Source organism: Gopherus evgoodei, unplaced genomic scaffold (assembly GCF_007399415.2).
Source record: "Gopherus evgoodei ecotype Sinaloan lineage unplaced genomic scaffold, rGopEvg1_v1.p scaffold_38_arrow_ctg1, whole genome shotgun sequence".
Lineage (NCBI taxonomy): Eukaryota > Metazoa > Chordata > Testudines > Testudinidae > Gopherus > Gopherus evgoodei.
The window spans coordinates 1,596,627-1,614,855 of NW_022060059.1; the positions used below are offsets into that span (position 1 = coordinate 1,596,627).

Genomic DNA, 18,229 nt, shown 5'->3' on the forward strand with positions numbered 1-18,229 from the left:
TTCCTCTCAGCCAATGGCCTGTGTGATTTTTACCTGTGACGTGACCATGCTGTAAAGAGTGTCGGTGGCTGCGTTTGAAACTTTCCTCCAATGGCGCAGCCCTCTAAGGACTGACAGCCCAAGTGGCCAATGGTATGAGAAATTAATGATTTTATCCCCGACCCCTGATCTGTGAGTGAGGGGAGCACGGTCCAACTGAGGATGTCAGATGAGGCGAGGCCCCGTCTCGCTCAGAAGGCGCGACCAATGGGCGCGGAAGGGGCGGTGCGGAGCGTGGATTGTTTATATCTTGGGAGGGGAGAAGTAGGTCAGAGGGAGAGCCAGGGTCCCGGTAGACGCTGCGGAGCAGGTAAGAGGTAGGCGGGGTGAGGTTGCGGTCTGTTCCGGGGCGGGGGAATCTGCGAAGAGCGCGGGGGGTGGATGCATTTGCCACCTGTCCCCGGGCTGGGGAGGGGGATCTGTGCCGGGGAGATAAGCTGCGGCCGGTCCCTGGGTGGCGGGGAGGAGGGGAATCTGTGCAGGGAGAGTGAGCCAGCAGCCTGTTTCTGGGCGGGAGATCCGTGCTCTGTTAAAGGGCTGCTGCCTGGGAGGAGCAGTACATTTGTGCAGGAAGGGGTGTGGATCTGTAGCCTTTAAAACCTGTTCCCCCCTGTGGGGTCAGTCTTTGTCCTGTGTGGGACGACGGGGAGCCCATACTGCTCGCTAGCCACCCCTATTCCCCTCCCCTGGCATATGGGCTCAGTCCCTGGTTCTCTGAATGCCTGCTGGGTTTGTATTGGGGTCAGTCGTGTTCTCTGGCCAGGCTGGGCTTCCTTGAGCATAAGGGAGTGGGGTGTGGAACGGGTCTGGTTCTAGCCATCTCTAGCAGACAGGAGCCAGTCCGTACTGCTGGCCTCTGTGTCATCACTGAGGGATTGACATGCTGCCTTGGATGCTGTGGATAAGAGTCTGGTGTAGGGACTTTAGGAATACAGAATTGCTGTCTGTGGTGCTGGTCTGTACTTGAGAGCTCTAGGCAAAGTCTCTCTTAAAACCCACAGGCTTGAGTGCCAGTTGCACACTAGTGACACCACCCTCCCCCTCTTGTGCCCCAGTGTCATAAACAGATAGCTAAGGGTTAATGTTCTTTTACCTGTAAAGGGTTAACACAGGGAACCAAACACCTGACCAGAGGACCAATCAGGAAACAAGACTTTTTCAAATTTGGGGGGGAGGTAAAAAGGGTAAAATCCCTTTGTTTAAATTCACAGAGCTTGAATCTGTATATCTCTCCAGGAACCCAGGGAGGGAACACCTGGAGGGAAAGAGGGAGAAGGGAAGTGGGTTATTTCCCTTTGTGGTGAGACTCAGGGCATCTGAGTCTTGGGGGTTCCCCAGGGAAGGTTTTGGAGAGACCAGAGTGAGCCAGACACTGGAATTCTGGCTGGTGGCAGCGATATCAGATTCAAGCTGGTAATTAAGTTTGAAGGTTTCATGCTAGCTTCTCCTGTTCTGAACTCTAAGGTTCAGATCTGAGTAGAACAGTTATGACACCTCACCCAGGAATTCTGCAGTTAGAGCCCTAGCCTGGACAAATGGCTGATTCTGCCAGCTGCAGCCCCGTGGCTTTCTTGTTTGCATCCTGAGGGAACAGAATCTGTGTAGCTAGGTAGAAGGGGTCATTGTTATTGAGCTGCTCTTTCTTCCTTAGTGTCCCTGCACATTTGGGCAACTTTCTCAGAGGTACTTTGCAGCCTGGCATCATTCTTTGCCCTCGCAGTGTGCTGAGTGTGTTGAATATGGCTCTTGTAGTTGTGCAGGCTGCTGCTTTCTTTATTCCATGCCGACCTCGCAGCAGCAGCATCACCAGTCCTCCTGACTATGAGCTCAGTTATTCTAATTCCTTCCTGACAGGGTAGCTCTGTCACTTACCTGCTGAGCAGATGTGCAGGAGATAATCTGCTTGCTGCTCTGAGCAACCATCATCATATTACATTGATCCTGTCATCTTTTGTTAACTGCCAATCAGGTGCCACATAGACCTGAAACTGGTACTGCTGAGCCTTGGCACATTGCATGCAATCAGCTAAAGCTTCATTCTAGACTTCCTCAGACCTTGTACAGTCCCAGATATCTGTGATCATGCGTGCCTGGCTTGTGGTGATCCCACTGTCTTGGGTCAGTGTGAGAATGGACCTGTTCTGTGATGGGCCCTCAACCATGGGACTTTCTCCTCCCTGAAATCGGTCTCAGTCCTTTGTGCATGACTTTTAAAAATGTGTCTAAACCTTTCTTCCTACCTCCTAGATGACTGAGTATAGCCACTTTTGAGTCTGTATTAACCTTTACCTGTCTTGTGCTGTTTACTGTTCACTTCTGCTTCTGAGATGCCTCAAATTGTTCTTATTTATCTCTTTTTATGACTATGGCTTTTAATGCTTTATACAGTGGCTTAAAATATATTGAGTTGCCCAGTATCTTTACAAGTACTATTTTTAGTCTCTTCCACTGGAATTAAAACTTTGCCCTTCCCTGTGGAGTATCACCCCACTCCAGTAACATTGTGTACCTCCTTGGGGTATATTTCCTCCACAGTTCTCCTTCACCTATAGGCTAAATCCTTGCCTCAGCGTTATTGGCCCTCTAACCTTACCCTAGTATCTTTCTTCTCCTTTTCACAGGCTCTGCTTTCAAACAGGTTTTACTTCTGATGAGTAAGATCAGACTAGCTTTTTTGTGTCAAGTTAACACTTTACTCTCTTATCAGCTTGGGCACCGATAATGAATGTTTTCCACTCTCCCCTGGAGATCTCTGATCTACTCTTCCTATGTAGTAGCAGTGTTTAAACAACTTGGCATTCTGCTGATGCTTGACAAGTAACCTGGGTGCAGGTTTTCCATTAATCTATTTAGGGTCCAATCCTGCTCCCACATGAACCACTGGCAAAACTTCTTGACCTCAGCAGCAACAGGTTTGGGCCTTTAATCTTTGCTCACTGACTGAGACTTGCTCTCCCTTCCCCATCACAGGTTAGATCCAATTATAACTTATGGAAAGGAAGGAGACTGGTTCTCAAGTGTCAGCTGCTGAATAAAGACTAAGCTGATTCTTGAGGTTGCTTGTCAATAATTAGGCTTTGTCTGACTCGTGTACTTCCTGCTGCCTGCAGTCTCCCTGAACTAGAAGTAAATCATATTTGGATATGGACATTCTCTTCTTTCTTCCCTCCTTCAAAGGAACCTGATTGACTCAATCTGTACCTCTAGACAGACACCCAATCTCCTTTTCTATGTTCCTACTCCTCCCTAGGGTATGTGTTCTTTTATGCCCCTTTCTAAGGTACTTTTCTTGCCAGGTCTGTTCTTCTGTAATGTTAACTGGAGTGGGGGGCAGGACACTAAGAAACCCTCCCTCTTGCCCACCTCTGCTTTCCCTGTCTGCGAAATCCTGGGTAAGAGGAAGTCTAGCAAAGTCCCCGGAAGGCAATCAAATGCAGCCTCCTCTGCCCAAGGGAAGGAAGCCAGTTTCTGAGTTTAGTCCCCTCCTTCCACTTCAAGAACTCCAGGCTCCAGAAAGCATTATCACAAGGACTGCTGGCTCAGTTGTCCCAGCTGATCACAGCTGCTGGATTAAAGCAAAATGAGAATTGTGTAAAATATCCGGGACCCAACCCATGTCAAACTACACCCAGAGTGCATTAGGGAGCCAGGCTGACCTCTGAACCTTAGGGATATGTTCCATGCAAGAGATACTGGGAACCAAATAGTGCAGAATGTGTCTGTCAAAGTTTAGTATATTGGTGCAACCCCATTACAGTCATTCAGCTGGTGACAAAGGTGTGTGCCCTGCGCTGAGATCTCATGGCTGATGGGAAAAGTCGCAACCTCTGGCCAAGCACAGATGAAAAGAAACTCCCAGTAGCAGCTGCCAAGTAAGACTCCTAGAATATAGCAAACTTGAGTGGCAGATAGTTCGAGTAATTATTGATAATGAGACTACCCTTTTGGTTGAGGAATACATTTTTTTTATTTTTATTTTTTCCCCGAGCACCAAAAATGTACTGGGCTGTTTCCTTTGACTTCTCCCACCCCATTTTATCACTGTTATTGGTCTTATCCCAATTAAGCTTCAGCCAGTTCTTTCATCTTTGGCCCCCAGTCTTGGCTGGACCATGATAAAGCAGAACTGCACCATCCAGGTCTGAAAAGTGGAGACTTACTGTATGTCTACCCTACAGCAGCACAGCTTCCTACATCAATGGAAGAGATTTTTCCGTCAATGTAACTGATCTGCCTCTCCACAGCTGTGTTGATGGAAGAATGCTTCCATTGACCTATCTGTATCTACACAGGGGGTTAAGTCAGCCTAACTACTTTGCATGGGGTGCAAAATTCTTCACAGCTCTGAGTGACATAGCTAGGTCGATCTAATATTTAAGCCTTAGAGCTTGGTGGTACTACATTTTACTGTCTTCACTAGCAGGGTAATGTACAGATTGAACTGGTGGGCTACAAGATTAGTATCCTTTGACGCCAACATGAGAGCCCTTGGAGTGAAGGAGCAATCTCTGTACTGTCATCTGGGTCCTGTCAGGCAAATGGAGCAACTGGAGCCTGACTGCCTATCCTTAAGGGATTGTTGGTATCAAAGGCCGCTGCTGCTGAATCTAAAATAATTGGTATGGGCATTTTATCTTTATCCACTGCTAAAAGAAGACAGTTTGTTAATGAAACCAGCACAGTCTCCAAACCCGATATAAAATCTATTGAAAAGTGTCAAGGAAACAGAGGTCTTCATACTGGTGAGGCAGTACTGGCACTATCTATGGTATCTTCCCCCACCTGCCCTAAATGAACATATCTGTGCATCTTGTGATGTTCCACAGATAATCCCTTAACTGCTGCCAGAACATGTGCATGAGTCTCAGCAAAAGTTAACAGACTGGTATTTACACTTAGGAGTGATTTTCAGGAATAAAACATTGACCTCTGTGTCCCCTCCCATTTAGAACTGTGGTCACAGATTCCAAATCCATATGAGCTGCTCCTAAATCAGGTGTGTGTGGAAAGAGTAGGAAGCTGGTATTATACCATAAGGGTTTCCGCAGGGTCTTCTAGGGTAGGGCTGGTGTGTGATTCAGCACTTTCTTTCCTGCTTTAAGAATAGAATGAGGAATTAGAGTGTCTGTGTGTTTCAGAAGGGGTGCGCTGGGAATAGACTCACAGAATTGCAGGACTGGAAGGGACTTTGCAAGGTCATCTACTCCAGTCCCCTGCACTCATGTCAGGACTAACTATTATCTAAACTAATAGTTTTCAGTTCCCTCACTGTCAGCAGTGCCCTGAACCAAATCTCTGGGCATCCCACAGGGAGGTAGAAATGGATCATGGGGAAGAACAGAAAATCGCATGAATCTCAGATGTTTGTGTTGCATAAAATGCTGGTAAATGCCACTTATTCTTCTTTACTCCTTTCTTCTAACTCAAAACTGAGGAGTCTGTGGCAGTACAGTATACGGGCAGCACCCTGTCCACAGATATGTTAAAGAGGCTAAGAGATGGCTCTTTCTCTTTTAGAATTGGTGTAGGAGAGTACAGTGAATGATTAAGTGTCAGGCTTAGGCCAGTGCCTTTTTATTTTGTTAGCAAAAGATAATTAAGAGCTGCATAGGGCAGGGATACCGCCTCAACAGCGGGGCCGTGTGGGACAAGGCACTCTCTAGCATGTTTGCTCTAAGGGAACTTGGCATTTTCAGAATTAGAGGGATTTGCACATGAGTTTAAGGCAGTGGTTCTCAAACTTTTGTACTGGTGACCCCTTTCACATAGCAAGCCTCTGAGTCCGACACCCCCCCTTATAAATTAAAAACACATTTTTATATATTTAACACCTCATTATAAATGCTGGAGGAAACACAGGGTTTAGGGTGGAGGCTGACAGCTGGCAACCCCCCATGTAATGACCTCATGACCCCTTGAGGGGTCCCGACCCCCAGTTTGAGAAACCCTGGTTTAAGGGATGTTTGGAAGAGGTGTGGAACCCTAGTGGAAAGCTCTGAAGAGGAGGGAGGGTGTTTTTTGTGTATGACATACTAAAAGGAGATTCTAGGGGGGAAAGGAGGGGATTGAGCAGCAAGAATTGGCTCTTCTGTTTCTTTATGTGAGTTGTTGATGTAATGGCTAGAAACTTGTTCTGGTCTCTCTGGGGGAAATAGAACCTCCCCAAACTTGGTCTCTGAGACGCAGCTGGCTAGGATTCAGAAACACACAAGAAGTTTTTGTTCAGGACAAGCTGATGAAAAGATCATTTGCATCTGACGAAGTGGGTATTCACTCACGAAAGCTCATGCTCCAATACGTCTGTTAGTCTATAAGGTGCCACAGGACTCTTTGCTGCTTTTACAGATCTAGACTAACACGGCTACCCCTCTGATACTTGAAAAAGATCATTGTCCCTGCACAGCAAGAAGTTGGTCTATCTTCTCTTCCCATTATAGTAAATTAGTCAAAGATGAGCAGACAGCCGCACACAGATCAACTTGTGTAATGACTGTGGATCCAGGAGGCAATGCCATAGACAGCTATGAATGGGAGAGTTTAGCATCAGAACTTGGCTATGCACAGTGTAGTTACTGGACCCACAGGTGCGTGTATGTCAATTATTGTTAATCTTCATCTCTTTTCAGGACAAAGATGAGGGTGTTGGGTGGTTTGTGCAGTAGCAATTCTCCCTTATATGCCAGTGCAGGGTGGCACCACCTCCCCTTTGTGCTTCTAGGAGTATTTCTGGTAACCCAGTTCAAAGTGAAGTAAATCCTGGTATTTCTTTCAGCTAATTTGGGCTGGGAGTTCTGCAAAGGTGGTGAGCTTGGCTCCTGAGGGTAGGTTTATGCTTGTATTGCTCAGCAGCAACCCCTGCTGGCCAACAGGTATAGCATTGACCATGCTATGAAAGGTGTGTGTCTTACTAGTCTAGTCAGAGAGTAGTTTGTGAGGCATGGTTCCATAAGGTCGTGGTGAAGGTCCAGGTTTGACCTGACCTGGGCGATCCCAAACCTATTCACAAGGTGGCCAGGAGAGGGGGTTGGAGCCTGATGACAGCTGTAAGGAGTTGGGGAAACCTATCACTGGAAGGAGGTGGTACACAAAGAGATCCTTTCCAGTTAACTATGCTGCTCTGGGTAATCTTATAGACTCTAGGACTGGAAGGGACCTCGAGAGGTCATCGAGTCCAGTCCCCTGCCCTCATGGCAGGACCAAATACTGTTTAGACCATCCCTGATAGACATTTATCTAACCTACTCTTAAATATCTCCAGAGATGGAGATTCCACAACTTCCCTAGGCAATCTATTCCAGTGTCCAACTACCCTGACAGTTAGGAACTTTTTCCTAATGTCCAACCTAAATCTCCCTTGCTGCAGTTTAAGCCCATTGCTTCTTGTTCTATCATTGGAGGCTAAGGTGAACAAGTTTTCTCCCTCCTCCTGATGACACCCTTTTAGATACCTGAAAACTGCTATCATGTCCCCTCTCAGTCTTCTCTTTTCCAAACTAAACAAACCCAATTCCTTCAGCCTTCCTTCATAGGTCATGTTCTCAAGACCTTTAATCATTCTTGTTGCTCTTCTCTGGACCCTCTCCAGTTTCTCCACATCTTTCTTGAAATGCGGTGCCCAGAACTGGACACAATACTCCAGTTGAGGCCTAACCAGCGCAGAGTAAAGCGGAAGAATGACTTCTCGTGTCTTGTTTACAACACACCTGTTAATGCATCCCAGAATCACGTTTGCTTTTTTTGCAACAGTATCACACTGTTGACTCATATTAAGCTTGTGGTCCACTATCTTATTTTCTTCCCTTTCCGTTTTGCAGATTATCTGTCTCAAAACACCATGGCACGACGCACACGCAACAGCAGGGCCTGGCACTTTGTCCTGAGTGGGGTACGCCGGGAAGCAGATGCACGGGCGGTAGCTTTGGCTTCTGGAGCCCATGGGTGGAGCTATGACTCTGATGGGCAGGTAGGTTGGAATATTAAGGCTTCCAAAGTTAAAAAATGCTTTAGAAGAGGATATTTTAAACACTCATTGAGGAAACCTTTCCTCCTCTCAGAATGCAGGTGACTAGTGTCTTGAGGGCTAGGTGCCCAGTGTGGCAATAGCATGCACAATAAGCCATATTTGGACAGGAGGCTAGTAGCCTAAGCTTATAGGGCATCTAAGCTGATGCAAATTACTTTCTGCCCCCGGTGTATGTTATGAGAACTTGGACTCTCACCCAATTACCAGCCTGTAACTTACAAGTCCCCTTGATACACCACCTCTGAATTTGGCTCACTTGGTATAAATTGATGTAGAAGAGTTGGAAGGTGGGAATGAAGCAGGAAAAGAAATAGAACCATGTAAGAAGGGATACATTAAAATAGCTTGCTTTCCCCCAACTCCTAGTTATACAGCAGGAGTCTCAAACTCAAATGACCACAAGGGCCACGTGAGGACTAGTACATTGACCCGAGGGCTGCATTACTGACACCTCCCCCCTGCCCCGCCTCTTCCCACCCCTTCCCTGCCCCCATTCCAACCCCTTCCCTGAAATCCTCACCCCAACTCTGCCCCCAGGGGGTGCAGGAGGGGTGTGGTGGGGGCTCAGGGCAGGGAGTTGGAGTGAGAGGTGCGGCAGGGGGTTGGGGTGCGGCAGAGGGCTCAGGGCAGGGGGTTGAGGTATGGGAGGGGGCTTAGGGCAGGCGCTTGGGCTACAGGAGGGGTGCAGCAGGGGCCCAGGGAGGGGGTCAAGGTGCGGGGTGTGGCAGGGGGCTCAGGGCAGGGGTATTGGGTGTGGCAAGGGGTTGGGCTGCAAGAGGGGTGCAGCGGGGGCCCAGGGAAGGGTTCAAGGTGCGGGGTGCGGCAGGGGGCTAGGCAGGGCGTCAGGGTCTGTGGTGCAGCAGGGCGCTCAGGGCAGGGGGTCAAGGTGCAGGAGGGGTGTGGGGTGCGGCAAGGGCTCAGGGCAGGGGGTTGGGATGCAGGAGGGGTGCGGCAGGGGGCTCAGGGCAGGGGTTTTGGGCGTGGCAGGGGGTTGGGCTGCAAGAGGGGTGTGGCAGAGGGTCAGGGTGTGGCAGGGGGCTCAAGGCAGGGGTGCGGGGTGTGGCAGGGGGCTCAGGGCAGGGATGTGGGGTGCAGGAGGGGTGTGGGGTGCAGCAAGGGCTCAGGGCAGGGGGTCGGGGTGTGGCAGGGGGTTGGGCTGCAAGAGGCTCACGGCAGAGGGCTCACGGCAGGGGCTCAGGGTGTGGGGTGCTGCAGGGGGCTCAGGGCAGGGGGTCGGGGTGTGGTGGGGGCTCAGGGCAGGGAGTCAGGGTGCAGGAGGGGTACGGCAGGGGGTCGGGGTGCAGGAAGGGTGTGGGGTGCAGTAAGGGGTTCAGCTGCAGGAAGGGTTCAGGGGGGTGAGCTCTGGCCTGGTGCGCACTGGGGGCAGGGCAGGCTCCCTGCCTGTCCTGCACCATCCCACCCCCATACCACTCTGGGAAGCAGCTGGAACCTGGGGGAGGTGGGGCACAGGGCTCTGTGTGTTGCTTTTCCTTCAGGCTGCGCCCCCAGCAACTCCCATTGGCCAGGAATGGGGAACCGTGCCCAATGGGAGCTGCTGGGGGCGCAGCCTGAAGCAAAAGCAACACACAGACCCCTTTCCCCCCATTCCCCATGTTCCATCCGCTTCCCGGAGCGGCGCAGGGCAGGGAAGGCAGGGAGCCTGCCCTTCCTCCGGTGCACGTCAGGCCGGAGCCGCTCTAGGTAAACACTGGTGGAGGGCGGGGGGGTTGCGAGGAGCTCGTGGGCCACAGAAAATAACCCCTCAGGCCGTGTTTGATACCCCTGTTATACAGGCTAAACTCCCTTGCAAGGTCACTTCTGTGGAGAGGAAAGTAGAGGAAAATGAAGGGCAGAAATGTGTCTTTCTAGATGTTTGGCCTGAACATCAAAACAATTTGCTGAAGAGAGGAGAGCACTTGTGTGGGCTATGCACAAACGAGCCATTGTTGTACAAAATCCAAGTATCTCCAAGTGTCCTTGTAGCCTTTAAGTATGACATTCAATCTGGGCAATGGAGCAGGAATACATAGGAAAAATGGGCTAATTATCTAACACCAGTGTAAATCTAGAGTAATTTATTAAAGTCATTGAGATTAGAGTCGGGCCCTGCACCTTGAAATACAAATACTGCATAAAAGAAATCGGTTTAGGTTCAGCTGTTTGATCTGCTAGCATATTGGGATAGTAATGTTTAGGTGCTGTTGTAACTAAATGTCTTTAAGCAAAAGCTTTTTAATGAAAGTATGTGAGGCCTTCCAATCACCTGTTCCCTAGGACAGGACCAACATGGAGTGTTGTCCTCTCCTCCACATGAGGAGCGGCATCAGTTACTGCTTGAAGCCACCATTCCCTCACTTCTGAAATGCACTGTACGTTTTCCCCCTTGCTTGCTGTACTACTGTTGGTAGCATCCTAGCCCCTTTTTCCACGTCAATCTGTCAGCTGCCCAACCTCGCTCTCCCTTTGTAAAATCAAGACCTGGAATGCAATGTGCTTGTTGTCCGCCTCCTTCACTTTGCTTGAACTTTGCATCCTTCCCCATCCACTCATCTGTGTGGGCTTTTTTGGGCATGTACCCGCTGGGACCTTTGAGTATTGCTGTAATACAAGGAGTGTCAAGCCATGGCTTTGTAAAGCACTGCTGGAGCTATGGGATGGCCCTCAAATTTTAGCTTTCTGATGGTGTCCCTTTGCTTTTCCATGGCAGCACAGTGACTCTGACTCTGAGCCAGAGTTTCCTTCCCTTTCGCCCTCCATCCCCAGTGCCATTCCTGTAACAGGAGAGTCCTACTGCAACTGTGAGAACCAGAATGAGACTCCCTACTGCTCCAGTCTGCACACTATCCATCACATCAAGGACTGCCAGTGCGGTGAAGAGGATGAGTGTAAGGAAGCAGCTCTTAAACTGCTTTTACTATTCCTCTGGGTGTTGAACTGTGCTGCTTTCTCTTTGCCTGTATGTTTCAGGTTCCCCTCATGTTATGCAGATGATGATGCCCCTTGCTCATCTGTAGAGAAGTGTGGGGAGGGGGATCACCGCTGCATTCTTAGTGGGGAAAATATAATCTGGGCTATTCCTGCATGGGGTGCTATTTTGTTTTTATGACATAACCAGTATATTAAATCCTGTATGATTCACAGGCTAAACTTTAAAGATGTTAATGCACCAGATCTCACGTGTGGGGGCCTGGTTTCAAATCTGGCTTAGGTCACAAGTGAAATTGAACTTCATGTTTACATCCCAGGGCATATCTGCACTACCCCGCCATGAACTTCTGGGGTGTGAATAGCAGTGCACACCAATTTGCTGTAACTCCCCATGTGGATGCTGCAGGTACAAACAAAATGGTTCCTACTTCACATTAATGTAATCCAGTGCATGTTGCTGTTCATACACCTGTAGTCTGAACTGTGGGGCAGTGGACATGTAATGAGGATCAAACTCGGCTCACTACCTGACCAGTTTGCTAATTGTACTGAATTAAGGAGTATTGAAGATCAGGCTTATTGTGCATTAGGAGAGCTAGATAAAATCTGGGCCTGGCCAGATGGTGGGGGTGCTCATAGATGAGGAATGAGAAGCCAGCACACTGCTTATCCTCCGGCTGTAATTCCATGAGCCTAAGGGGAATAAAAATGGGATTCTCCAAAAATCAAGGATGCTCTAGAAGTCTCTTAAATTCTCATTTTCCCAGCTTAGATGTCATCTGGGTCGTTTCTTGCTTGTCTTTCAGATTGACATTGCTTTTTATAATGAACACTGAAGGCAACATTACTCTGTCTCATTCATGGCCTGGATTCCATCCCAACCTCACATGCTAACTGACAGCAGTTATATATGCAACAGTGTTGGGTAACTGCAGTTGTAAGACAAGTTGCTTTCATATCTGAGCTCTGATGTTACCTCTAAAGGAGAACCATTGTTTGTTGATGGTGACAGATGTGGTTAAGGATGGACCATGCTGGTATGACATCCCCAGTCAGAATACAAGCTGACTGTTCAACTAACCCAGCTTGGTATTTAAAAAATCTTAAAGGCTGTTAAACTGTTCTGTTTCTGGGTTGGTGCTGTCTCATATAGCCCCATCTCCTAAAGATATTGTTGTCTTCTGAACAGACTTTGAGTGGGTGTGGGATGACATGAACAAATCGACTGCAACCCTCCTGACCTGTGACAACCGCAAAGTGAACTTCCACACAGAGTACAGCTGTGGCACTGCTGCTATCCGTGGGAACAAGGAGCTGGCAGAGGGGCAGCACTTCTGGGAGATCAAGATGACCTCGCCAGTCTATGGCACTGACATGGTATGTTGAGACAAGCTGTTTAGGAACAAGTAGGTGCACAGAGATAGACGAGCTTTTAACAGAACAGTACATGCCTCATCAATAGCTCTCAAAGTACTTCACGAAAATTGGAATCCTCCTCAGCTACCAGACAGGGAAACTAACCGTTTAATGTCTGAAGGGACCATTAGATCATCTGCTCTGACCTGTGTGGCACAGGCCATTCAATTTCACCACAATACCCCTATATTGAGCCCAAGAACTTCAATTAGACTGAAGCAAAGAAGTTAAGTGACTTACTTGAGATCTCTGAGTCAGTGGAGGTCATGTATAGGACCCACATCTCCTGGCTCTCTTTCATGCCTTTTGTTACATTATTATTTGTAGGTCAGCTGTGGTTGTCTCAACATGACAAAATAGAGAGATGGGCCCTGTCACACAGCGCTTGAAGTGACAGAATGCAGAGAAATGCCAGATTCCTGTCCAGTCAGAGCTGCACCTTTTTCTGACTAGTTCCTAACGTGTGGTGAATGCTGGAACAGCACTGAAGCATGTAGATAAAGAAGTTACTATAGTAACACCTCACTTAATGTTGTAGTTTTTCCTGCAAAATGCAACTTTAAGTTAAATAAATCTAATTTTCCCATAAGATTTCATGCAGGAGGTTAGGTTCCAAGGAAATTTTTTTGGGGCAGACAAAAGGTATTATTTACTGTACTGTGGTTGGGAAGTGCCCCAGGCTTACGTCACACAGGCACAGCCCTCTGCAGGCAAGGATGCTAGGAAGCACCTTCGCAGCAGCAGCTTCCCTGGAGAAGAACAGGTGCTGACTTTGCTGGGGGATGTTGCAGGCCCGCCTCTTCCCGTCCCCACTCCACTCCAGGCCCACCTCTTCCCACTCCAACTTCAACTTCATCTCCTCTCCGGAGCACGCCGCATCCTCGTTCCTCCCCCCCCCCCCCCGAAAGATCTAAGACTTTCTGGGAGAGAGGGGCTGGAGCAGAGATGTGGCACTTCCCTGCTCCTCCCCCTCCCTCCCAGCGCTTCGCGCTTAGGACTTTCTGGGAGGGAGAGAGTGGGAGGAGTGGAGACGCAGTGGGGGAAGCGCTGGGAGGGAGGGAGAAGAGGCGGAGAAGAGGAACTTGTGCAATGCTCCCTTGTAAAGTCTCTGCTTTTCCGCAGAATCTTACAAGCAGTGGACAGAGCAGGCAGCCAAACGACGTTATAAGGGAGCATTGTACAACTTTAAAAGAGCATGTTCCCTAATTGAGCAGCGATGTAACTTTGAAACACTGTTAAGCGGGAGGATGTTAAGTGAAGAGTTGCTATATTTAGCTAACAATACCATTTTCCAATCCCCCTTTGGAGTTGTAATGCTGGCTTTTGATGTGACCATCTCCTGATTTACTATTTTTGCCTGAGTGAGGTGGGCAAACTCCTAGAACGCAGTAACTTGCCCAGAAAGTCCGATGGAGCCTACTGGGACATGCTAATAAAAGTAGCAGAGGGAGAGACCCAAAGGTGCAACTCCTTGTGACGTTCCCCTCTGGTGTTGTCTGGACCAGTGATCTGCTAGGTCACTCCAATCCTTGACTCTTTGAGCCAGCCTTACCCTGCTCTGCTGTGAGAACCCCTGCTCCTGGGCTGTTCGCACACAGCCTCTGGCGTGTAAGCTGCTCCCAGCTACTTACAAGCTAATGACACTAGCCAATATTTCTGGTCCCAGACACAACCCTAGGAACCTCTGTCTTGCAGTCTCCAGTTATGCCCATTGGAGGCTGCAAGCTTATATGATTTGGTCAGTTTAACAAAAAATTGATATGCACCAGGCTTGTTATCCCCAGAGGAGTCTCTGACACGCTTCAAACCAAACACACTGCTTCAGGTAGAATAAAGAAACAGATTTATTAACTATAAAGATAGATTTTAAGTGATTATAAGTCAAAGCATAACAAGTCAGATTTGGTCAAATGAAATAAAAGCAAAACATGTTCTAAGCTGATCTCAACACTTTCAGTGTCCTTACAAACTTAGATGTTTCTCACCTCAGGCTGGCTGGTTGCTCTTCAGCCAGGCTCTCCCCTTTGATCATCACTTCAGTTGCTTAGTGTGGTGTCTGTAGATGAAGTTGGAAGAGAGAGGGAGGAAGAGCATGGCAAATGTCTCTCCCTTTTATCATGTCCTTTCTTCCCTCTTGGCTTTGCCCCCTTCAGAGTCAGGTGAGCATTACCTCATCGCAGTCCCAGACTGACCAAAGGAAGGTTGGTTACTCACTCAGAGTCTGACAGATTCTTTTGTTGCTGCCTAGGCCAGCGTCCTTTGTTCCTGTGAGGTTGGGCTGGGTTTGTCCCATACCTGCCTGATGAGGTGTGAACTCCCTCTCTGCTCTTGGAGAGTTTTTACCTGGGCTTATTTTAAGCCATGAGGATACATTTTCAGCCTCCTACCTCCATACATGAAGTTATAACCTATAACATTACTATAAGAGCAATGCTCAGTGCATCATGAGCCTGCCGAAGACACCCAACGTGATAAACTTTGCATTGGATACCACACAATCATTTTATAAAGATGAACATGGGGGTGTAGAGTGTCCCCTCGAGGTACAGAGCATCACACTCCTGTATTGCATCTCACTGCTATGCTGTGCTTAATGCCCTGAGTGGTTCCATGGCAGAAACAAAGGTCTTGTTTTCTTCTTTGGCATGGGCTACCTCTGTCCAGATGGTGGGAATTGGGACTTCAGAGGTGAATCTCGACAAGTACCGCCACACATTCTGTAGTCTGCTGGGCAAGGATGAAGACAGCTGGGGACTCTCATACACAGGTAATGCAGGATAGGAAGGGGGACTGCTGTCTTTTGAGTTCATGGGGGAAGGCTCATGGATATGAAGAAACCTAATCCTAGCAATTGTGGAAGTGCTCTGAGGGATGGGAATAAGACTGAAATGGGTACCTGGACTGTGAATCTGCTCTGATATCCCTAATGGACTTGGACTGAAACTGCTGGCCACAGCCAGCCTTTCATTTGGGCAGTGGAGAGAATCCATACATATTGCCAGTGTTGCTGTTTTCCCATCAGGATTGCCTCTGTCATTTAAAGTCTTTTTAATACAGTGAAGTAACTCCTGTAACTGGATACATAGACTGACCTAGAGGCTGAACTTTGTCCATGCCCCACCTCCTCTGTAGATAACAGCATAAACTCCCCCCTGCCGCCACCGCCAAAGTTTATCAACCTGAAAAAGGAGTGAAGGAAGTCCAATCTCCGTTTTTCTGTATTTGCTCCATGGCTGAGGCTGCCAATGAGGCTCCCTCCCCACCGCCTTAAGAGACACCTAGCTCATTTCACTTAGGCTGTCACACCAGAAAGGGGCAATAACTTTCAGACTTCTAACACGTTTAGCCTATACTTGACCATGGATCTAGAGGCGAGAGTGTATGCCACCATTGGCTGTCTCCTGACCTGCTAAAGACCCTTCACATGCTCTGGGATCAAGGGCAGCAAATGGTGGTCATGGGGAAATCCAGGGTTTTTTAATTAAATGGCTGACTCCTTCAGTCTGTACAAACTAGGAGGAGATTGTGGAAGATGGGATGGATCTAAAGAGTATAGAATTGCTTCTTAATCTGCTGTCTGTCTGTCTGTCTAAGGATTACTCCATCACAGGGGAGATAAAATGAACTTCTCCTCAAGGTTTGGCCAAGGCTCCATCATTGGGGTTCATTTGGACACATGGCATGGAACTCTCACTTTCTTCAAAAACAGGAAATGCATAGGTAAGAGTTGGGACAAGATGGCCTTCATCCAGCCAAACCCACCCTTAAGCACAGTGGTTCTCAAACTTTTGTACTGGTGATCCCTTTCACATAGCAAGCCTCTGAGTGAGACCCCCCTTATCAACTATAAGCGCTCTTTTTTAATATATTTAACACTATTATAAATGCTGGAGGCAAAGTGCGGTTTGGGGTGGAGGCTCACAGCTCACGACCCTCCATGTAATAACCTTGCAACCCCCTGAGGGGTCCTGACCCCCAGTTTGAGAACCCCTGCTTAAGCACAACAACGTGATGAGACAAACATGAAGGGAGGGAGGGGTGTATGAATTATGGAACATTGACCCTTTGGGTGGGTCTTCAGATTGTTGCTGCCTCTTGGAAGTCTCAGTGCCATCTGACTGTTTGGAGATGGGGATAGTTAGTGGGCTTCCTTAAATGGCAAACTATAGGAAGATTAAATGCATAAAGCAGAGTATCTCTAAAACACCTATTTACTCCTTCAACGGGCCTGACTTCAAAAATCTCCTGCTTTCCAGATCTCTATCCATAAGTTTGTAGACCCCACAATTAGGTGGGAGAAGGGGTGACAGTTCAGATCACAGGGCATCCTAGGAACTGTATCCCTGCATTATAGGCAATTACCTAATTGTGCCCTTGCCTATGACTAACACCAGCCTCCTTATCTGTATTTCCTCCCAGGAGTTGCAGCTACCAAACTGCAGAACAAGAAATTCTACCCCATGGTGTGTTCCACTGCAGCCAAAAGCAGCATGAAGGTGATCCGCTCATGCACCAGCTACACATCCCTCCAGTACCTCTGCTGTTATCGCCTCCGCCAGCTGTTACCCAACTATGTGGATACGCTGGAAGTGCTGCCATTGCCCCCAGGACTTAAGCAAGTTCTACACAACAAACTAGGCTGGGTGCTGAGTATGAACTATAGCACATTGAAGCCTTCCACCTCTTCTTCCTCCTTGTCGGGAAGTGACTCAGATAGCTCCTGTGGCTCAGATGCAGAGGCATGCCAAAGGAAGAGGTGCAGGAGGACATAAGTTATTTCAAACAAACTGCCTTGGGCGGTGGTCTCCTTCATTATCTCTGAGGGTGATCCAGGCCAGACACCTGATCAGAAGTTGGTGTCCCCACAAACAAGTTTGCAAAGACTTCTACCCTCTTGAAATCTTTTAAGCTACAAGCATCAGCCATTGCATTGAATACCTATCCCAACTGAGGAGAGTGACTTCTTTGAAATAGGCATCCCAGATAACCTGCAGCAAAATTTCCTAGCTTCATCTCCTACTCATGGCCACCATCACTAGCTGATCTCTAGGGCATAGACTGTTCCAGCAGAGATGCAAGCTTTCAAACCAGCTTCCTGGCTTCAGAATGTGTGTCTCTTCTACCAGGCTTTATGGTCCAATAAATGACCTGGCTCCCATCAAAAGACAATCGGTTACCACTCCATCTGTCTTCTGTTATGCCTGCAATGAAGGCATCGGGTCAGTGGGATGTGATCTAGAGCAGCAGAGTTTAGAGAAGGGCTCTTAAAATTGTATCTATATGCTTTACTGTTGGCATTGTTGTGAACGAGCAGTTACTTGCTAGAGCTGATTGTAAATGATCTCATTTGAGTCCTGTGACTTCTTTAATTGCTTTGCATGTTGGCTACTGCTGCTTTTCCTGTATCAAAGACTATTAAATGGTAATAAACATACTGTTTAACTGCCCGTGAAGGTACGAGCTAAAGTGTGGCTCAAGAATATTGACAGTATCATAATGAGTCTTGAAAGGGCTATTAAACCTCATGCTTCAGGGCTTAAGCTAATCTCTATTAGAGACCAGGAGGAGACTGTGACAGGTTGGACCCCCCTTTCGGTATGCCACTGTATGTGCTGGGGTCCCACTTAGGCCACCTGTCCTACCAGCCTGGGTTTCCCTTGCATTGTGTTGCTGTCATGGGTCCCTCAAGCCCCTTTATTAACTACAAAAGATAAATTTTAAGGGATTATAAGGGCTAGCAAACATATCAAAGCAGAACACTGAGCAAATAAAACAACACACAAACTAGGCTTAATAAAATAGTAATTTCTCACTGTAAATATT

General features: G+C 48.0%; 1 protein-coding gene across 4 annotated transcripts; it reads left to right on the top strand.

The window, feature by feature from the left end:
* Positions 1-51: 51 nt before the first annotated feature.
* Positions 52-17,859, top strand: SPSB3 (splA/ryanodine receptor domain and SOCS box containing 3). 4 transcript variants are annotated; one of them, XM_030545572.1, is made up of 7 exons: positions 52-132; positions 7,854-8,002; positions 10,770-10,947; positions 12,180-12,367; positions 15,071-15,173; positions 16,001-16,126; positions 16,826-17,859. In XM_030545572.1, the coding sequence occupies exons 2-7, from the start codon at positions 7,874-7,876 to the stop codon at positions 17,176-17,178; spliced, it is 1,077 nt and encodes a 358-aa protein (XP_030401432.1). In that variant the 5' UTR covers positions 52-132; positions 7,854-7,873; the 3' UTR covers positions 17,179-17,859. The 4 variants fall into 4 exon arrangements, with proteins under 4 accessions (XP_030401432.1, XP_030401429.1, XP_030401430.1 ...); XM_030545569.1 differs by lacking the exon at positions 52-132 and adding an exon at positions 165-349; XM_030545570.1 differs by lacking the exon at positions 52-132 and adding an exon at positions 312-356.
* The last annotated feature ends 370 nt before the right edge of the window (positions 17,860-18,229 follow it).